Below are 21887 nucleotides of genomic sequence, written 5' to 3' on the forward strand. Positions count from 1 at the left end.
GCGCTGTCCAAAACATGTCTAATGTTAGGCAACATACATTCCTAGAACTATTAATTTAAAATCTAATGTCACGTGATACACATAGACTAGACCAGTATGGTGTCATCGCCAAGGCTCCGCCCTCTTTTGGGGGAAAGAAACACACCATCACATCAGCAAAGGAAACAGGAAAATGACTAAAAACTTTTGTGATGCAGGTTAACTAAAGCTTTCACACTGAGATTTGAGGCCCATAAGATACTCAATATTCACTGTCAGTGTGGTAAGTCGCTGAATAATGCTGGTAACAGTTACTGCGGATGGAGAGCTAACGTTAGCTTGAGTGGGAAGCTGCTGCAGCACAGTCATATAGCAGCATCTGACTGTCGTCTCCAACTAAATCTCAGCCTAGGTCTAACAGTTGCCCATTAACAGGTTGGTCATGTACAGACAACACTCAGCCTTATGGTACCTCGTGATTCAATCAAATATCTACATTTAATTGAATCACTATGTGTCATGATCCGGACATCTATACATGAAATACCCAACCACTGTGTGGGGTCACTGATAGACTTTGACAGGGGACAACTGACGGGACATGACGGTGCTCAACCTTAATTTGTTAGGCAATCACTTAACGTTTAACAAGAAGTAAATACATACAAACTTGTCAAAATTATAATCCAGTTGCATTGACACCTAAATGATATTTGGTTTTCTATCCTCCAAAAAGGGGCGTGGCCTTGACGTCTTGCTAAGTGATAGTATGTGCCCAGGCTGTTTCCATGCATTGTTCATACATACACCAACCAAAAGTAATGCACCAAAATTCTTTTATAACTCATGTAATCATGAGGCAATAATAGTGTCTAACTCTAGTATTTGGGAAGGTTGCCATCATGTGACCAAACACAACACAGGACTTTCCCCCAGGAGACCAGTGTTCAGAACCATGTGAAACCAAACAAATTTTGAGTTATTTTAATTTACGTTGTCAGCATGTTAATTTTCCTAAAACTAACCAATGTAATTTTACTCGCCTAAACCCAAGCTAACTTTACATTAAGTACGTAAATTTACGTTAGTTATGTAAGGTTGTTCGTGGGATGCTAATTTGTTAGATACCACTGTATGACGAACCTCTAAACACTAACCACTCAACAACACACAAAACTCAACGTTTTTTAAGGGAGTCTGGTTCTGCGGTCACAGAATCTGACAGGTCATGGATTTCAGTGTTACACTGATCTTGTCTATTGGCAGTGGGCATGTACAGCTTGTCGGAGGTGGGAATGTTAAACAGGCCTACCCAGTTTAAACTACTAAAATAAAGTCATAGAAATTGGGTACAATATTGTAGAGAAGTTGTGGAATGTGTGGGAACCCTGCGGATGAATAATTTCCATAGGCAACCATATGTAAATGTGACACCTTGACAATACCAGAACTATCACAATACTTGGAGCAAATACTTCATTCAGCTTTCACAGGTCACTGAAAATGTCATAACATCATGCCACGGCATTTGATGAAGAGCTTCTTCATTGAAAGTTTTTTAAAAAGAAGTATTATATCTTATTAAATCATGGTGGGTGAGGACCCACGTGTCAAAAATTATGGACTGTCCTTCACCCGATCATCGGACACAGTACGCCTTAGTTTTGTTTTGTTACACAAAGTTACACCGTATTCTACTTTCAAACAGCTTTTGCTACACAGAAACCTATGTGTGTTTGACTAACAAGGTGTAACCTCACACAATTTTACACTTTTTACAAAACAACATTGGCAAATTACGCTAAAGCCTACTCCTCGACTTTTGACACGAGAACCACGTAAATGATACGCTTTGCTATTTGTACATAAGGCTATGGAGGAAGACAGAAATCAAAATACATGAAATGACGGTTAAAAAACCCCAAAAACATTTCATTCACGGTGCAATGCAAATATGTACATTTCAAATAAAAAAAAAAGCTATGCAGACCTAATTATCATAACATGATATCATACACCCACTTCGGGGATTGGACTGAAAAACGGCCATTAGGGACCTTCACAATACACAGGCACTAATATCATCATGTTTAGGAAATACAAGAGAAGTCTCAACCATTAAACCATGGTTTCAGTCTACCACTGGCCTCCTTTGCTGGACGTTACATGTTTAATACCCAGGTTTATAACAGGAAGTGTAGGTTTTGGCAGCTTCCTTGCAGTAGAGTGACACAAGACTGTCCTCTTCATAGTACTATGTTAAAAACTGCAATTTTTAGAGGCAGGTGAGCAACAGAATTGCAGGCCTGAAACTTAACATAGACTATCCTAAAGCAATTAGTACTTTGTTGCAGTATTTAAATGAATAAATTAATAAATATAAACCATAGCAACTGAACTGTGCTACTAGATTGGTGAGTGGTTCTGTTTAGGCACCGACTGACAATACAAGTTTTCTAAACTCGAACAATATACTGTACATCTCTGGTGTTTGCTTTTCGTAAAAAATATCAGAAGCACAAACTAAGACCGTCATCAGATGAGGAACTGACATAAGTGTGCTATGCTACAAGCGTAAACAACATGTAACTGAGACGTGTTTCATATAGAAAGGCATAATGGTACTACAGATCAACAATAAGTTACAACTGCTGTCAAAAGTTCTGTGGACACACAAACCTGGATCTCATCGCCACATTGGAGTTCTCAACGCATTCTGACAATAACTTTGATGTGTATTACCGATTGTTTTTTATCCTGTACATACATCATATGTAAATCATAAAGTATATTTAGTCAACAAATGTACAAAATATTAGGAACATATTACTGATGCTGAGCTGCAGCCCCTTTTGCAAAGTACATCACCATCAGTGGACTTCGTAAGAGAGGACGTGTCCCTCGTATTTTGTACATGCAGTGTGTCTTCAGCAGTCATGTTTCCTGTACACGTGTGGAAAAGGCAGTGTTTAAAGAAATACTTCACTCGCAAAATGACCATTTGCAGGGCTGTCAGCATTAACACAATCACGAGGTGATTAAGGTCTGAATGTAACATGTTATTTTTTTAAATTGTGTTAATGGCATGCTGCTATTTTGGATTTCCAGTCAAGCCTAGGCTGCATGTCAGATTAGATGTTACATGCTCGTGAGTATATTCCAATCAACGATGAAACCAGCTCGATGATAGAAGCAGAAAATGGCGTCCCACGGCAGAGAGGGCGAGTAATGATTCAAGGAAATAAAGATTTGTATCAGGAAACAGCGTGGTGACAGCTCTGCTGCAGTGTGTCAGCCCTGGATAGTCAGTAGGTTTCTTTAAATCTTTAAAGTTGTGAAGAAGACCTCGTTATTCTTTAAAGTGTAATGTACTTGTCCTTTTTTAAAGTGGTGTTCATGTTAACAAGAAATAAACCACTTGGTTTTATATGAATAGCATTTTGTACTATTACTATCAATACTTTTGAATATATGCAATTTAATAAAATTACTTTTGATACTTAAGTACAGTAATTTCACAAAGCACCTTCAGTTAAGATTTTCCTTAAAGTCTCAGTTAAGGTTTCCTTGAAAAAAAAAACTGGTTGCACAAAACATCCTCAAGTCCTCTCCTTAAGGTTTCCTTAAAATGTTTCCTTAAGGATCTCTCCTCTTATACTTAAGGAATTGCGTAAAGTTTGTTAAACTGTTGCACGCTAGCCAAAGTAAGGACAAAAACATAAAGTACCTCTGACTCCATCTTAACCACAGCATGGTTGAGTTTATGGAGACAAATGAGAAAAATTAGGGCATCCCGAAAAGAGTGTTCCACGAGCAGGAGAATCCGATGGACACACTTAATGATGAGCATCTCATTTTGCACTTTAGATTTTACCAGAAGTCAATTCATGACTGTCACTGTCAGGGGTTGGATCACTCAACTTTCTAAAGCTGAATGAATGATTGCTCTGCGGTTTTATGCAATTTATGCAACACAATCTTTCCAATCAGTTATTGGTGAGGTATTTCGTGTCATACTTAAGGAGCAAACTTAAGGTGCTTTGTGCAACCGGCCCCAGATACTTTAATACTTATAACCAAGTAATATTCTAATAGGTGACTTAAACTTCTACCAATGTCTTTTTCTGGTAAGATATCTGTATTTTAACTCAAGTGTGTCTTTCAGGTACTTCCTCCACCACTGTTAACAGCTTGGTGTTGGATGTTAGCAGCTGCTGTGTTTGCTCGTGTTAACCGGGCAGACGATGAACTGACAGCAGAGACTATTGATTAACCGAGACGGTCCACTTGAGATTAGCAGCAGATACAAACGAGCAGCAAATAAGGAACAAACATTAAATTTGTACAGTATGTAGTGTTGTATTGTTTTGAACCTGGGAGACCAGAAGTGTACACCATTTTGTACCATTGGCGCAGCTTGTAATGGGATACCTTCTGCTATAGAGTAACTTTGCTGACAGTTTGCCGAAGAGCGCAGCTCTGGAGACGCAGCAACAAAAATCATACCTACCAGGCAGGGAGTTGGGACGGTGTGGGATCAGACCACTGTGCAAAAAGAATCCAATTCAGGTAAAGTTTCACTGAAATGTTGCTATTGACTGCAGACATTTCTACAACTAAAGGTATTAAGTACCATTACCCAGCCCTAGTTTTAATGAAAGTGGTCATTTTGTGGGTGAAGTTTTCCTTTAAGCCTTTTGTAATTGAGATGTTTGTGGTGCCTAGTTGAAGATTCAGCTGTCCACTAAAGCAGGTTTGACTCCAGATTTGTCATCAGTTCACCCTCAATTCAGAGAATAGGCTGAAAACAAAAGACCCTTTCTGCTATTAAATCACTGATTTTGGATTCCTGAATTGACTGGATTGGAGGTGAACTCACTCACATTACTGACACAAGCAAAACTCTTGTGGCTCCTCAGCTCACACGCAACAAAAAGAAAGATATCACAGACCCAACCACTCTGCATGTATCACTAATCACCCAAACTCTCTAGTCCACGTCAGATGCGTCGTTGTCCGATAGATGGTAGTTTGAACCTTTGACTCGGATGTATTCAACCTGCCGTCCCTCGTCTGAATCAGAGGCGCCACAGGAGCAGAGCTGGTTTTCAAACAGAGCTTCGATTTCCTCCAGGCGGCGGGCTTTGGTCTCTGGCAAGCAGCCGTAGATGAAGAAGAAACCCAGCAAAGCCAGGCTGGAGTAGAGGAAGAAAGCACCTGGGAGGACAAAACAAAAGACACACTGTCACTGATGACAGCCGCCTATAAACACAAGGAACACACAGCCGTCGCTTTTTATAAGTAAGTTCATTCATCTACAGAAGAGGAAACACCGGTGGTGGTAGTGGATCCTGATGTAAGAGATTTCTATGGAGATGTGTGTGTGTGCTGAAAAATAAAAGTGTTTTACCTAATTGAAATATTGCATTCAGGCTGCTGGTCACCACACAATAACTTTAAAGTAGAAATACCACGCACCTGTCAAAATGGTGTTACTACACAGAGACGCACCTAGAAATAAGTATTCACACAGAAACACAGCGACGGAGCTTTAATGAGATTTCCTGACCACAGTGATCTCTATTTTCTCCTTGTCAGAGCAGAATGACATTTTTAAGCTGCAAGTGTACATTATGCTGAATACCATTACCATTTCTATGGCAACGTCATTATGTTTTTTCAGCTTGGACGCTGTTATTCTTATGTTCTCAGTGAACGATTCCTATAAACCAGATGGATGGATGAATGCCTTGAAACTATCATTAACCCGCTGCATCTCAGGATGCCTCTGCGTTCACCGCTGATGGATCGATAGCCGGCTCCACGAAAGGTCAGTTCCTTCCTGTCTGAGGAGAAACCTGCTGTTGAGCCACACTGATGGAGGATGTATAGAAGGAGTAAAGGTTGGAAACACATCGGGGTATCAATCAGCTGTTACCATCGTGCTGGTTTTGACGTCCTTGACGAAGGATGTATAATATGCCTGTTACACAAGATCTGCTGAGATGTTTGCATAGAGAGTGAAGGAACTGAATGAGGACTGACAGCCCTGATGGCTGCTGGTAATTATTCCTGACAGGAGTGTTAACTCTGATCGAAATTACACCAGCTCAGTTTATCTCCTCCTCTGTCTTCCACAAAAGCAAAGAATATCAGCTCTAAATAAACTGACCGTAGTAGGTGAAGTACTGAGCCAGGTGCAGGAAGGTGAGAGACACCAGGATGTTGAAGGTCCAGTTGACTCCGGCTGCGCAGGCGTTCCCTGTGCTCCTCGCCCACAGAGGGTAGATCTCTGAGTTGATGGTCCATGGCATTGGACCCATCCCTGAGAGACAGATGAGAGACGAGGTGTGGGATTACTTTTGTAAGTTCCAACAGGAGACTTGGAGGGGAGGTGTCGTATGTCATCTACAATTCTGTGACAACTGGGCAAACTCCATCTGCTGGGGAAGATTGTGCGAGATGATTGAAAGCTCCAGAACGGCTTCTTAATGGACCTTTGTGATGAGAGTGTTTCCAGGGTCAGGAAAGAAACTCACATCTCAACTGGTATTTTGTGGCTTTGAAGCAACATGATGCAAGAATTGGTATATTTCAAGCCAGTGCAGAAGTGCCCAAAACTGCAGTTCCCTGAATGACCACTTGAGACTCCAGAAGCAAGTCAATCCCCATAGACCCCCATGTTAAAATGCCAGACTGAACAGCAGAAATAAACATGTTTAAACCTGGTATAAAAAACAGTTTAGTCTCTATAGCTAATTTTCCCCTTCATGGCAACTGTAGGGGGGTAAATTTTTATATCAATCACGAATTTACATTCTATTAAGGCTTAAAGTTAAGCATAATTAAGGGCATGGCTGCTCTGAGTGACAGGCTGTCTGCTAGGCGTCGACGTAGTCTATAAGTCAGATCCACCCATCGCTTCTCCACAGCCCCAAATTTGGTCACTCCTGGCTCCAAAAAAGGATGACACCGTCTGAAATTCTGAACTTGAGGCTTCATAATGGGAACTCACAAACCAGTGGATGATGTCTCGTGTATAGTTTTATAGTGATTTGGCCCCACTGCAGTTTTAGAGTGGTACACCACTGTTGTAAATACAAGTGCACCTGCAGGATTGCAAACTGTTTATACTGTCCTGACATAAGCCATAGAGATCTGTCTCACAGCCAGCGGGAAAATGACAATCTGGCAGCAGAGTGTACATTCAGGCTAATTGTTATTTATGAAAGATTGCGCCATAGGCTGTAACCTTATCGATGTCTCACAAAGTGTCATGAATAGCTGTACATGTGCATTTGTTGACAAGCTGAAGAATTAGGAACCACCAAATAAGATGCCAGAAGCCAAAGAACCATGTCGACTGACAAGGTAGAGTAATATTACAGGACTTCACACAAATATGACTTTGTGTAGCATTATTTACTATGACATTGAAGATGGAAACTAACATTACTTTTGGCCTCCAGAAAACTACAAAACTTCTTGTGATAGGGATGAAAGCAACAAGACTGCTGTCGAAGTCACAACCCTTTAAAAATAACAATGGCAAGGATGTACACTCACTGTCAGATTGTTGTTGTTTTCCTGTTAGCCTTGTGAAAGATCACTACTGTAATATATTGGAAGGCTTTTAAATAATCAGGCTAGCGGGCTGAACTTAACTTGCGTCTTTAATTAAGACAACAACAGAAATAAGAGACAGTTCCTGTTACAGCGTCACTTAGAATACAAGACTATTATTTGTTGGCCAACCATTAAGTAACATTTGCTTATTATAGCCACAAGGTGGCAACAAAAACACCACTCTATTACAACTACAGCTTACGTCAGGACGGTATAAACAGTTTACAACTCTGCATAAGTTAGTTTGCCCAATTACAAAGTATAATTCACGCATTACTAACGGTGTATTAAGTTTAGATTTTTACAACAACAGTTCTTTCTATTGAGAATACAGAGCTAACTGAGCTTACCTTAACTTCTTTAACTTTATTGAGACAATTACACACTGTTTACAACACACTGTGTAGGCTATGCTACTTGAGTGTACAATTACAAACATGGCAGGACCTAAAGGTTACAATAAAAAAGATTAAAACAAACTAGCTTTTTATAGCTAGCTGGTGATGTGTGCTGTGAGGCGTTAAGCTTTCCTTACCCGCTTAACAAAGTTACATAATGCCAGAACAGGAGTTTAGAGCACGGAGTGGGAATGACAAAGGCACTATTATCCCTATTACAAGTAGAGCTGTAACGATTAATCGTTAAGTTGTAGACTATTGAATTAATGTGCAACTAATTTGATAATCAATTAATCAGTTTGAGTATTTTTTAAAGAAAAAAAAATCTCTGATTCCGGCTTCTTAAATGTGAATATTTTCTGGTGTCTTTACTCCTTTATGACAGTAAACTGAATATCTTTGGGCTGTGGACAAAACAAGACATCTGAGGATGTCATCTTGGTCTTTGGGAAACACTGATCAAATTTATTTATTTTTTCCATTTTCTAATACTGTATAAACCAATCAACTAATCAGCTGATTGAGAAAATAATCAGCAGACTAATCAACAATGAAAATAATAAAATAACAAAATCATTAGTTGTAGCCCTAATTACAATTCTGTGTACCATCTAAATGATGCTGAAGTTGTTGCAAGATAAAAAAAAAAAGCTGCAAAATGTTGCTTCAAAGGAGCCCTACATGACATTCAAGTGAATTACACAAACATCACACAATAGTTTATGGTAAACTTAACATAGCAATGCAGAAGGATGAAATTGGTACTGAAATAAAAAGTGTAAATGCAATGAAACACAAAACACAGGTTCAATCTTACCTGGAGCGAAAGCAGCCAGGTAGAACACCAGACCCAATAAAACTAGCCAGGAGTAGGAGGTGGGACAGTAGTTGTAGGCCCAGTAGGTCTGATCTCTCATCAGGCTGGAGTTGGAGCATCTGCAAGAGAGAGGCACATTCACTTGCTTTTTTAATTGCACCTGACACTGATTCTCAACTACAGGTGAAATATGTCATTTCATCAAAACTCTAGAATATATCTTACATTATATTAAAAATAAATCTCACCATGGTGTAGCCCCCCATTTGCTGCTTCCTTAACACATACTCATGCAGCATCCTGTGACTCACCTTCCCCATGCTGCGTGCTCGGTGGAGGCCTTATTGACTGGCACACAGGAGGAGGCGAGGAGCGCCGAGCCGTTCTCACGATAACAGAAACCACATCCAGGGTCCAGCATGCACGGCTCGCACAGACTGCAAGCCAAACAGCACATACAATAGCTATAATTTCCCTAAATAAAAGTCGTACTATACAGTCGCTCCTAAAGTCACATTCCTTCACTTTTCATAAACAGAATTTAAAAGTATGGAGTTGCACTGTAAATCTAAAATACAGTATCTGTCCTAACAAGACTGGACTATGACAGAAAACAGTGCCTCACCCTCTCTAATTGAGACTGTAATTGCCTCATTATCCAAATGAAATTAATGTATGGACAGTTCCCCACATGCAGGAAGTAATGAATTACATCTTTATCCCGTCCTGTGCCATAGTCAGTGATGTGATAGGCAGAGGCAAACCCATTTTTCACAAGGGCACACGTTATTTTCTGTGCAGCTCCATCAGGTTTGTTTGTTGTTGTGATCCTGATGGAAGTGTGTGAAATGTGTGTGTTTTGTGTCAGAGGTCTATTTTTGCAGGCTGCAGCGTCCCTGTGTGCAGGGCACCTTGCTCTAATTTCACACTGAGGTCAACCAGACGAAAATAACACCTTGTATTAGTGCCGGAGGAAAGCAAAAGTAAACAGTGAGGGAAAGTGAGGAGAGAAATGCAACAGCTTAGATTCAGCTGAGAATCAGATGATACATTTTTAAAAATGTGCACAATATTGATGCTTTAATAAATATCATAGATTATGTATTAGCATAGCTGTGGAGTTTTCTCCTGTGTTTATCTGCACGAACGTAAGCTGCACAGGGCCATCCCTACAGTATGTTCACAGGGTCCTGTGTCTCCTGAGATAAACTAACATTGTTAGAGATTAGCGCTAGCTTCACAGTACAAATTGCTAATGAACAAAAGGGTATGGGCATTTTAAATGTGGACATAATAATGTCTAAATTCAAGAAAAGTTTCAGGGCATATTTTTCAAAGAGTACAACATCAGTTGGCTGTAAGCTGTAAGTGGGTAGTTTCAACATATTGACCCAGGGAAACATCGGCTACTTGAACATTTGACCCAGGGCATAAACATTGCTGAGAACACAGAAACCTTTGAAAGGTCTCTGTAATGAGTCATATCAAGTGGATATTGAGCTGGAGAACACAGGACCATGGGAACATAGATACGCTCCCAGCTGCACAATTTTTAACTGAATGCCACTAGTTAATAAAAAATAAAAAATTAAAAAGCGCTTGCTGCGCCTTTTTATTGTTGCCAGGCAACCACCCCATCACATCCTGACACTAACCTCCCTCTATAATCAATCGTGTTTTTTTCTCAGTAATTAGTATCTATTCCCTAGTCCCTGGACAGGCAGAAGGTACTTTCTGTAGCTCTGGTTGAGGGTGAGAGGCTGTCAGTAAATAGTTTGTTGGGCACAGGGAAACAGAGATCTGTGTGGGTACATGAGACCCTAAAAAAGAGGGTGGATCATGGGGAGAGGTCCAGGAGCTTTGCCTCAGTGATGGTTGTTTCCAGGCATATTTTAGAATGAGGGCCAGTTTGACAACCTGCTGTCTATCATCTATTCTCCTCCATCGTTTACCAACTGTAAAGTTGTCGTGACCACCACAGAAGACCCGCCTCTCAAATCATCTGATTCGACAATGGGGAAAAAAGATGATGAAAAACGAGATGACGTAGCGCCTAGAGCTCAGAAACACTAGGCATGTCACAACGCAAAAAAACAAGAGCAAAAAGCTTCATTATCATTAAAAACATTAACAAAAGGCGCCTCTAACTGCTAAAACTCTTTCTGTGTGATCAGGGCCTAACTTGCTCTACGCTACAATAAGAGAACGACGCTTCTTCTCTTTTGTGTCTTCGACATCTACACGGTTCATCAACTGGTGATGATTTTTGCCTGGCTTTAGCCTCATTCCATTAGTACAGTGTCATGTATGTATCAATCAATTGCACATTTCAGCCATTTTACACTTTATACTTTAGAAAATCAGTTGGAAACATGAAACAGCTGATAGACAGAGACATGTATTACTGCAGCCACACTCTGTTTGGAGTCTATATGACATGGCCTTTCAAACCATGCCTATCACCAGTACAAGATAAACCCACTGACGCAATTTGACCCTGCTACACCACGACATTGTAGTGAATATGTGAGGCCAAATGTAGCAATAATCCACATTATAAGTCATTATACAGGAAGACGTGACCTTATATGTAACAAAAGTCAAATAACCTTGACGCCTCTATTTTAATGCATCATAGTTAGCTAACCCTTACCCTAACCTCGCATTTTCATTAGGCCTTCCACCTCTGGACTAAGAAGCGAAGGTGGTTGATCGTGAATTAATGTGTCGGTATGGTGGATGATTCATGTGGCTGGTGGGTGGGTCATGTAGCTGCTCCAGCTGCAGTTATACATACACGGTAAGACATGTTTTCTACAAGCTCATGGAGCTAATGTTAACTTAATTAGCTAGCAAGCTACAATGAATAAAATCTGCTAAATCTGGACATTTCAGCCAGCAAAACTTTATGATAGCAGTTAGAAATTAGGACCCGCTTTTGTCTTCTGTCTGAAATCAAACTTGTTTTGGTTCAAAAGAAATTTGAGATGTCAATCTGCTATCGATATCACTGCAACTGCATACATGCCATGCAAAAATGGTAATAATATCAACAAGCATAGAAACAGTAACTAAAGGGGCTTAGAGAATATACAGCTGTTCATGTTAAGGTATCATATCCAAGACATTGCATCATTTCTTAGGCAAGTAATGAACACTCAAACCCGACTGGAGACACCTTAAGAATACATGTCCGATCCACAGTGAGTTTGAGAGGCCTGTGGTGGCTCTAGTGCTCCTTGGATGCTGCCGTGGTCAGCAAGGGGATGTGTGGGCTCATATGGAGTAAAGTGAACTCAATGAAGCCACTACAGTGTGGTAAAAGCACTCATGTCTTCAAATTACCCCTATATTTGTGTGTTACAGTGTGTGGGTGCTGGACAGCGAGTCCATTAGGCGCTGTTTGTTGTTATGATGAAAGACCGTCGTTACACACGAGTTTCATCTTCGTCTGTGTAACTGAGAACAAATTGGGACATCGAGGCATCTGATCTCTGGCTCGTGCGCAAACACTCTCTGTCTCTGTCTGTGTGTGTTTGCCCTTTGTTGCACATGGCGACAGTGAAGTGAATTGTAGCTGATTTAGCTCTGCAGTTTGGGAGATGATAAAAATCATAAGACCAATATTTACTCAGAATCTTTACAGTGAACCCAACAGTTTTATCCTGTTATTAATAAATTAGAAGAAACACAGGATAATTGCTGTCTTGGGCCGTTTCTATATACAGACCCTGAGTTATGAGCTGATCCTCCTGGCGGGTAAAGCGCACATATCTGACCTTCAACCAGACTCTACATTTGCATTATGTGCTGGCACTAATTTTCACCTGTAGATCTGTTTTAATGTATGTGTGAAAACTTGCAGTAGCTTCCCCACAGATATCCTTTTAGAAGGGTTTTATCCTCCGAGGCTCTCCACCACTGAGTGCGCTCTCCCGCACTCTGGATTGATATTCTGACACTGTAAAGTATTGAGTGCTTTTACAAAGAGCAGAAGTGCTCGAAGGTGAACAGCTGTCTTGCTGTAGCTCTCTGTTTTCAGCTGTGCCGGTGCATTATGTGACAAAAGGTGAATAATGAGACTTAATATCAACCGTGGTGAAGAGCTGGTGGAGAGGGGACTACAACAGTAATCTTTAAATCACACCCACACTCCCACACCTACAAATATTTTTTGCTTATGCTTTGTAATAAAGGGAGATGATGAGTGTTTATTGTTTCATAGTTGAAGAGGCAGCAGCAGAGGGTCCATTGTGCCTTAATGAATGCCACTTGAAACCAAACTGATCTCTACAAGTGTGTACTTACTGATATTTGGAGCAGGTGGAGTTGGCCATAGATGGGTCTAATGGGTGGAAGGTGACAGGAGGCGTGTGCTGTGCCGACAGCAGAAAACCAAAGGCCAGCAGACTCAAACTCAAACATGTACCTGGCGGAAAAATGATACACGTAATATGCAAGAATGATGGTTTAGACATCACGACCTGATGTGGGCATGTCGAGTGACTCACCAATGATGCTGCCCAAGGTGAGCTTCCTGCGCCCCACTCTCTCCACCAGCCACACGCCAAGCAGGGTAAACAGGAAGTTGGTGAGGGTGGTGAGTCCAGCTAGCCAGATCGCTAGTCTGTCGTCCCGCACTCCTGACATCTGCAGGATGGTGGCGCTGTAGTACCTGTGAGACACAAAGACGAAAGAAAATTAATGTGTAGCTGTCATTGTGATATCAAAACATAAATTTATTCATTCTGAGAGTGGATGGTGGCAGGGCGTTGCAGTTCCCAGATTTAGCTGCAGAGTGAGCGCTCTTCGCTTTCACACTGCTCTCGAACAGGCAGCTGTGGACCCAGAGCCAGAATGAGTCTGAGTGAGAAAGAGGCAGCTGCCCACAGGAAGAGAGTCTTTGCCCGGTCAGGCTCTGAGGTAATTATATCTTCTGCCATCAGCTCAGAAGTCTGTTTTTTCTTTGATATCTACATTTGGCAAAAAATGTTGTGATTAGCATAATTAGCACGCCATGGCTGACTTGGTTTGTTTCATATATTACATGAACGTTGCTGTCATCAGTGAGCATATATTGCCCTAGTTTTTGCGGTCTGTCCCACACTGTTGGCCCTTATCGGCTGTTGTTGGTTTCTTTCGGTCAATTCAGTGCGTTGGCTTCAGAGAAGAACGAAATGAGGAAAGTAAACAATAGACTGAAGTCAAGAGAGCTTTGTTGACTTGTTATAAGATATTTTTTTCAGCCATTGAACTCATTAACATAAACAGTTTGTAATTGTTCGCATTATTCTTGGTGCATGGTAAATATAATTTGTTCTTTCAACATTAGGTTGTGTCATTTACATGCTAACTGGCTAACTAGGGTCTTGAATCCATTCCGTCAGTCTCTCTGTTTTTAATGACTAATACAGACTACCACCACCTGCTGCTATGGAGAATTATTTCCTTTTATGCAGGTGCCAAACATACGTGTTAGTTGGCCATAGGCTGTAGTTTTTGCAGTGTGTTGAAGTGCAACTTTTTGGCCGTGACCTAGGTGATGTGAGGCAATTCAACAGTTGGCCTTTGTCTCCACTAGTTCTTTGATGTCAGTTTGGTGCGTCTTGGCCTTAACTTGCCACGAAAAAACTAATAAGCATGTTTCCCAAAACTACTTTATTTGGAGGTAGAATTGAAATTTTGTCCACACAAAAGAGTCAGCAATGATCCTTTATTGCACAGGAAAAACATGTGCTCCCAAAACTAAGGCAAGTGGTAGTTATTACTGATAAAAGCTATCACCAAGACCACTGAAAAGAAATTATAATAAACCAGAATTATTCTTACAACATAAACATGTTTGCAGTATTAATACTCAGATAATATATGACATTATTAATGGAGACAAGTCAACATACCAACCACAGCCTCTCTACTTGAATACCAGCCTCTCATCTATCAGCTATAAATAGTCTCTCAGCAGTCGCTTTCAATGGCCCTTCCTCTTCCTCTCTCAGCCTGTTCTCGTACAGTCTAATTATATTTGCAGCTCTGGCACCACGTTGCTCCACGTAGGCAGATTATCTCTAATCATCATCAACAAATCTCCAAACAGGCTGCGGTCAACAATACAGACACCTGCATGGGGTCCGTTTCCCACTTCAATTATGACACCATGTTACTACGATAGGGGGACAAAAACGTGGTGGTCGCACAAGCACACACACCTGCAAGAACTCTATTCAAGGCGTCATTATGGAAATGATGTGCTTGATTCTCACCCACAGAGATAGGTATGCACACCAGCTGTATATAAACACAAAGAGAAAACCCGTAGAGAAATCAACACAAGTACAAAGAAGGTAATACTCGTTAAAGAAAAATAAAATAAATAAAATAAAGAAGTCTCCCGCATTGTCTGCTTCTCTGCGTCTCAACGGACAACTCAGAATTAGCATTCTGCTTTTCATCTCTTCAAAAGGAATTGTTCTGTCTTTCGTGCTCTCTCTCTCTTCCCGAAAACAAAGACATTCAATTGAGGGATTTGCATAATAACTCTTTACTTTTCTGCCATGGTATCCAGTCAGACAGGACGAGAACGGAGAAGAGATGAGATGCTGCAATTCTAGTCTTGAAAAAACTTAACCTTAACAAGCGCAAGTTTTGGCAGATGATAAAAGTTAAAGATGGCCTTATTATCGTTGTGCAAATATATATATATATATATATATATATATATATAATTTTTGTCCTCTGTGGAGGACATTAGTCTAACTAGTGTAACTCAAGTATTCTTTATGCTATCCATTTGGGTCAAATTGTGTTCTGAAGAGGACATCCAGGGCTTTCTAATGATGTAGACATTATGTGGGTGGGGTTAACAGGGCAAACACACACCCTTTTCAAAATGGCTGCCATTACGTTTTTCTCGTTTTTTGCTGCCAGAGTGGTAATTGATCATTTTCTGGCAAAAGTTATGATTATTTTGTTAATATTTAATTAGTTTCCTGAATATAAGGGTCTTAACTTTAATTTAGAGAGATTTCAGAAATCCAGAGTAATTTTAACCTTTTCAAAATACACCTTTTATTCAGTGTCCTCTGTAGAGGACATCAGGACTTAGTACCCACTATTTTTTAACCAATTTCAATTAGTTAAATTTTCAATTTCAATTGACGTTTTTTCTCATAATTTCTAATACATTTTAAAGGTTAGTCAGTGTGAAAGCAGAAATTTGGCTTGGAGTGAGACTCTGAAGTAATGTGTATGCAAGAATTTGGAGGTTTATTGGAAAAAAAGAACACCTTAGGTGAACGTACATTCCCATGCATCTATGGTAGGATACTACCTAAAAGGAGGATTTTGAGAAACTTCTTGCTCTATTTCCTTTAAACAATGACAATTCTTGCTGAGAGTGTATTCATACATACAATAGCATCTATAAAGCTTCACTCCACTGTTCTTTACCCTTCCTAGGCCACCACACACAATAAAGTTTACCTGGTCTTTGGGGTCTGTCACATAGGGGTCATGGGTCAAACTATGGGGCTCCCCATTACTTCTTATTGCCTGGGCGAGTGTTAAATGTCTACATAGCAAGCATTACACCTCATCACATCATAGATAGTGAGGGGTGAGTGCAGTTGGACCACTAGGCCCTTAAACCCAGCGGTACAGGGTACCAATCCTGCACCCTGACTGCAACGTCAGGCCCATTGGTATAGCTATTAAGAATACACTCTACCTTGCTACAGCTATCCATCATAGTGTTAAGCATTGAAGACAGCCACATAATAATTCTAGGGGAGTAAAAGTCCTTTGTAGCTCATTTATTTAGAGATAAAGCATAAAATACCCCATAGTCCCATTGTAACTCAATTGAAACTCATTGACTAACTCTGGAAATTTAAGACCCGACTAAGTCCCGATGTCCTCTACAGAGGACATGTGATAAAAAATAAATAAATAATATTTTTGAATTTTTTTTTTTTATGCAAAATGTTTCTTTCAAGTCTAATACTTAAATTACATACAACAAATCTTGATATCAAAACTTTTTTCTTCTGGGTCCCAGGAGGATAAACATTCACTGCTGGCCACTTTATTGGCCTTGCTAGTTCCAGGTTGGACCCCTTTTGCCTTCAGAACTGCCTTGGTGGCATAGATTCAACAAGGTGCTGGAAACATTCCTCAGAGATTTTGGTCCATATTGACATGATGACATCACACAGTTGCTGCAGATTTGTCGGCTGCACATCCATGATGTGAATATCCCGTTCCACCACATCCCAAAGGGGCTCTATTGGATTGAGATCTGGTGACTGTGGAGGCCATTGGAGTACAGTGAACTCATTGTCATGTTCAAGAAACCAGTTTGAGATGATTTGAGCTTTGTGTCATGGTGTGTTATCCTGCTGGAAGTAGCCAATCAGAAGATGGGTACACTGTGGTCATAAAGGGATGGACACGGTCAGCCACAATACTCAGGTAGGCTGTGGTGTTTAAACCGTGCTCAGTTGGTACTAAGGGGCCCAAAGTGTGCCAAGAAAATATCCCCCACACCATTACACCACCACCAGCCTGAACCGTTGATACAAGGCAGGATGGATCCATACTTTCATGTTGTTGACCCTACCATCTGAATGTCGCAGCAGAAATCGAGACTCATCAGACCAGGCAACGTTTCTCGAATCTTCTATTGTCCAGTTTTGGTGAGCCTGTGTGAATTGTAGCCTCAGTTTCCTGTCGTTAGCTGACAGGAGTGGCACCTGGTGTGGTCTTCTGCTGCTGTAGCCCATCTGCTTCAAGGTTCGACGTATTGTTTGTTCAGAGATCGTCTTCTGCATACTTTGGTTGTAACGAGTGGTTATCCGAGTTACTGTTGCCTTTCTGTCATCTTGAACCAGTCTGAACGTTCTTTTCTGACCTTGGTTTGATTCTCAGTTTGAGCTTCAGCAGGTCTTGACCATGATTACATGCCTAAATGCACTGAGTTGCTGGCGCGTGATTGGCAGATTAGCCATTTGTGTTAACAAGCACTTAAACAGATGTACCCAATAAAGTGGCCACTGAGTGTATATATGGCAAATGCAGCAAAATGCATGTGCTGAGCAGACACACACATACACACAAATACATGCATGGGGACACACTCAAAAACACACAGAACAAATGAGTTGATTTTGGAGCAGCAGCAGGAGTAAAAACACAATTTCTGTTCTCAGCAGTGCAGCCTGCTGTGTTACATCTCCAGCCCTGCATCTTATACACACACACACACACACACACACACACACACACTCACTATGCTCTGACTTAAACTACTGTGAATAACAGCCTGCAGAAACAAAGTGATCATTTTTCTGACCACTGCGCCAAGAAGTGCATCTTGTGTTAAAAGCATCTCAGATATGGCCTCTAAGACTCAAAATAAGCCCCTAACAGACACTCAGGAGTTGAACCTGAGCCTGTCTAATTCCTGATAACTGTACTTATCCATCCCCTGCACCTTTCTATACTCTGAATCCTCCTGTGAAAAGCGTTAAGTTGCTATCCCAGTAACAGGCGACTGCAGGACAAAAAACGGCCTTGAATAACACGTATGCAGCATCATTTCTGCCTGTGCTAATTCACTGTGTCTCCCTGCAGATCTTCAGAGAGCATACGGTTTGCTTATGAACATACTTTTTATTTTTAGTTGTCATCACACTGTTGGAAACAAACTGAAATTTCGGCACTAGAGATCACTGCATGAAGAAGTGCTTCTGCTCAGTAGTCTCATGGAGATATTCCCGAGATGAGAATGCATCATTATAATGGGAACACACACAGAACATTGTGGCACTGAGAGAGCTCAGTATTTATTTTGGCATGTTGTTAAAATTCCTCAAAATGGCATACTGCTCATTTCATGGAGTCGGTTTTGTTTGTTTTTTTAAGAAATATGCACTTTGTGGATGGAATCTGACAGTGAATAGTTTTATGTTAGAAATCCCTTTCAATAGAGCTGACATAAACTGGTGATGAGTCAAACGTCTTGCGTCATTTTTGTTTTTGGGATATTTTTCCCCATGACACTGATGATATTCATGATGTTTAAGTTTTTGTTTGCGGTGCTGGAAGCCTGAGTGGGACAGGTTTAAGCTGTCACCTCTGATAGAAAGTGACACCTCTCAGTCTGAAAACACCCACTACTTGTCAACTATTAACACAAATTGCGAAGTGACAAGAAACACTCCCAGGCAGTCAGGCAGAACCTGAATGAAACAGACCTCCGAGGTAGTACCAGATATTTTATTCTTGCTTCTTTTTTTTTTTTTTATCTTTTATGACGCAGAGCAGTCTCTGACAATAAACCCTGTGGGCCCAGACACAGCAAACCAACATCAAAGGACTAGTGGCGACAAAGGCTGACTGTTGGGTTGCCTCATGTTGCCTGTGCCTCAGCCAAAAAGTTGCACTAGAACACACCACAAAAGCCCTGTTTCCACTGAGCAGTATGGTACGGATCAGTTCAGTCCAGTTCAGTACGCTTTTTTTCCATTTCCAGTGTGAATAGTTGTGGATGGTACCAATGGAACCGTTCCGTACTGTCCCCATTTTTGGTCCCCCCTCTGTTGGGGTACCTAGCACACAGATCTGGTACTAAAAGGTGGAGCTGTGAACACTGCAGTCTGTTGATTGGTCAATAGAGGACGGTCACTGTGCTCAGGGCTGAGCTGTGGCTGGTTTTGAGGCTCATGTAACCACTGTTCATACTGTGGAGAGTTTTATTATTAGACTGTAACTATAAAATGTAAGGATGTTTTGCTGCCTCTCGCAGCAGCTGTAGTCATGTTACTCAATGCATAAGCTGACACCATGAATCAATCAACACACCTTAAATTTCACAACTTTGACCATTACTTTTATATGACATACACTTTTAGTAATGAGTGGATCTTCAAGAGTTTAAAAATATATATTGATTTTGACCGGGTTATGTGAACTGCAAATATTCTAACCTTTAAAAAGCATTGTGGAGCGTCCTTCCTGTGGGCTCCAGCAACACTAAACCCCTGAGCTTGTCTTAGAAGGACTAAATGCACAAACTCGCTATTTTTAAATATCCCATGGAGAGAGACTCTCACTGCAGCCTGTTCTATTTTGTTGTGAAAATGTCATCGTGCAGCCTCGTTCTGTGACCGATAAACGAGGTGCAGACTTCCATCTGTGCCACCGGTAATGAGGAAACACAGTAAGTGCTGGACAGAGCAGTGAGTGACAACAACCCCACCATATTTAAAGGTACAGTTTGCGGTGGAAACGCTAGGGTCTAGGTACCATGTCTTAAGGGTTATTTTAGGTTCCACAGGTACCATATCAAAAGTGTTTGGTGGAAACGGGGCTAGAGACTACAGCTAAGGCCAACCGGCACATATGCTCTGCGCCTTCATGAGAGGAAAAAGTGCTCCATACCAGCAGGTGGCGGTAGTCTGCATTCGTCATTCACCCCAGAAGATCAACAGGATTGATTGAAGACACTAGTTTGCCAGTGAGCTCATTCACAACAGAACCCGATGTTAAAAGAACAAATTATTTTTACTGTGCGCTACTGAACAATAATACAAACAATTCTAAACTGTCTTTGGTAAAGAGTTTGTTTGCTTTCCTCACTTTCGCTTCTCTTCTTGTACACTAAGCTGAACTGCCAATTAGAGTGATTCACTGATGGGCTCTGCCATGTCCGGTGCCGATTCAACATGCTGAATCACCTGAAAAACAGCAGGCACTGGCTGACTAGTGCAAACGATGCGGGACACACTGCAAAAATGGGGGTGACATACACTCACCGGAGGCCCCATGTTGACTGACAGCAGGCCATGGTGTTTTAGAGCCTTAAAAGAAACCTCTTCATCCATAACAACTGTGAGTGGGAGAAGAAGGTAAGGCCATTAAACAGTAATAACTGTGTTCACAATGGAAACTGGCTTTAATAAGAGGGTGTCTGCAGGGGCAAGAGGTGAGTCAGGACTGGATTTGGTCCAATTACCTGGACCTCTAGGAGCTGCCGTGAACAAAACTGAACTGTTGCTGCCCTGCAGTTATTTCATTAACTGCACTGAGAGATAAAAATGGAAAAATGCTGCAGTTATGCAGCCACTCTATGCCATTACATTCTCAGGAAGGATTGTTGGTACTTAATGTTTTTTAAGGAAGTGGTGCTTCACTATATCCATCGAGATCCAGGTTGTTTTCATCCTGAAAAAATGAATTGCTCACATTAGTTTCTTTACTATAGTTGAAGCAAGTTAATTAGTGTTAGTGACCTCAGTTGATGCTGTGTTTGTTTGGTTGGAAGGAAAAAGTACAGAGTCAAAGGCACTCTGAAGAATAATTTGTTGTCACTGTTTTCTGGTCACATTAGAATTTTGAACAGTGAAATAAATTACTGCCAATGGAATGGCTGTGATCAGAGGATCTGCTCAGGGAAGCAAAATTAATCTGTGCAAATGCTTTGAGTATTGGCACCTCTGATCAATAGCAAGCTGCCTTGACACTGCTGACCATTAAGAGGACAGAGAGTCCAAAACAGAGGAAGCTGCTGCAGCTTATCAGCTGTGTTGCACCATTCATATCCATATTTAACCTCCTCGGTATCTCTGACTCTGTCCACACAAAACAAATGCACACAACAACAACTTCCGAGGCTGTGCCAAAAACTGCAGTTCCTTAAATGGCCACTTGAGACTGGCTCCAAATCAGAGTCAATCCCCATAGGCCCCCTTGTTTAAAATGCCCAAATTTGCAGCAGAAATAAATATGTTTACAGCCTAGTGCAAAAACAGTTTGTTTTTTTTTGGATAATTTTATGTAACTCACACATTTCAAAATTATTAAGGGTTAAACTTACTCATACTTAAGACTGGGGCCCCTAGAATGACAGGCTGTCTGTGAATTGTCACTATCCACCTTATTTTTCACAGAAACACGGAGGCAAAACAGAACGCAGCCAGCTTCCGTTTTTTTGTGCGACACTTCCAGTCCAGCACTCTTGACCACTGTGTAAATGGGAATTGCCTTGTTGTTTACCTTGTTGAGTTTAG

The 21887-nt window shown here is 41.0% G+C and overlaps 1 protein-coding gene across 1 annotated transcript in view; it reads right to left on the minus strand.

Moving 5' to 3' along the window:
* Nucleotides 1-4950: 4950 nt before the first annotated feature.
* The window catches only part of LOC126384665 (proton myo-inositol cotransporter-like), a 109476-nt gene continuing 92539 nt past the window's right edge, over nucleotides 4951-21887 (minus strand). Inside the window, exons 5-10 of the mRNA XM_050035835.1 lie at nucleotides 13332-13495; nucleotides 13129-13249; nucleotides 9132-9257; nucleotides 8821-8939; nucleotides 6152-6304; nucleotides 4951-5196 (exon numbers count right to left, since the gene is read on the minus strand). Of these exons, the coding sequence (XP_049891792.1) occupies nucleotides 4970-5196; nucleotides 6152-6304; nucleotides 8821-8939; nucleotides 9132-9257; nucleotides 13129-13249; nucleotides 13332-13495 (910 nt within the window). The 3' untranslated portion in view covers nucleotides 4951-4969. The remainder of the gene's footprint in view (nucleotides 5197-6151; nucleotides 6305-8820; nucleotides 8940-9131; nucleotides 9258-13128; nucleotides 13250-13331; nucleotides 13496-21887) is intronic.

Source organism: Epinephelus moara, chromosome 23, assembly GCF_006386435.1.
Source record: "Epinephelus moara isolate mb chromosome 23, YSFRI_EMoa_1.0, whole genome shotgun sequence".
In the NCBI taxonomy this organism is placed as follows: Eukaryota; Metazoa; Chordata; class Actinopteri; order Perciformes; family Serranidae; genus Epinephelus; species Epinephelus moara.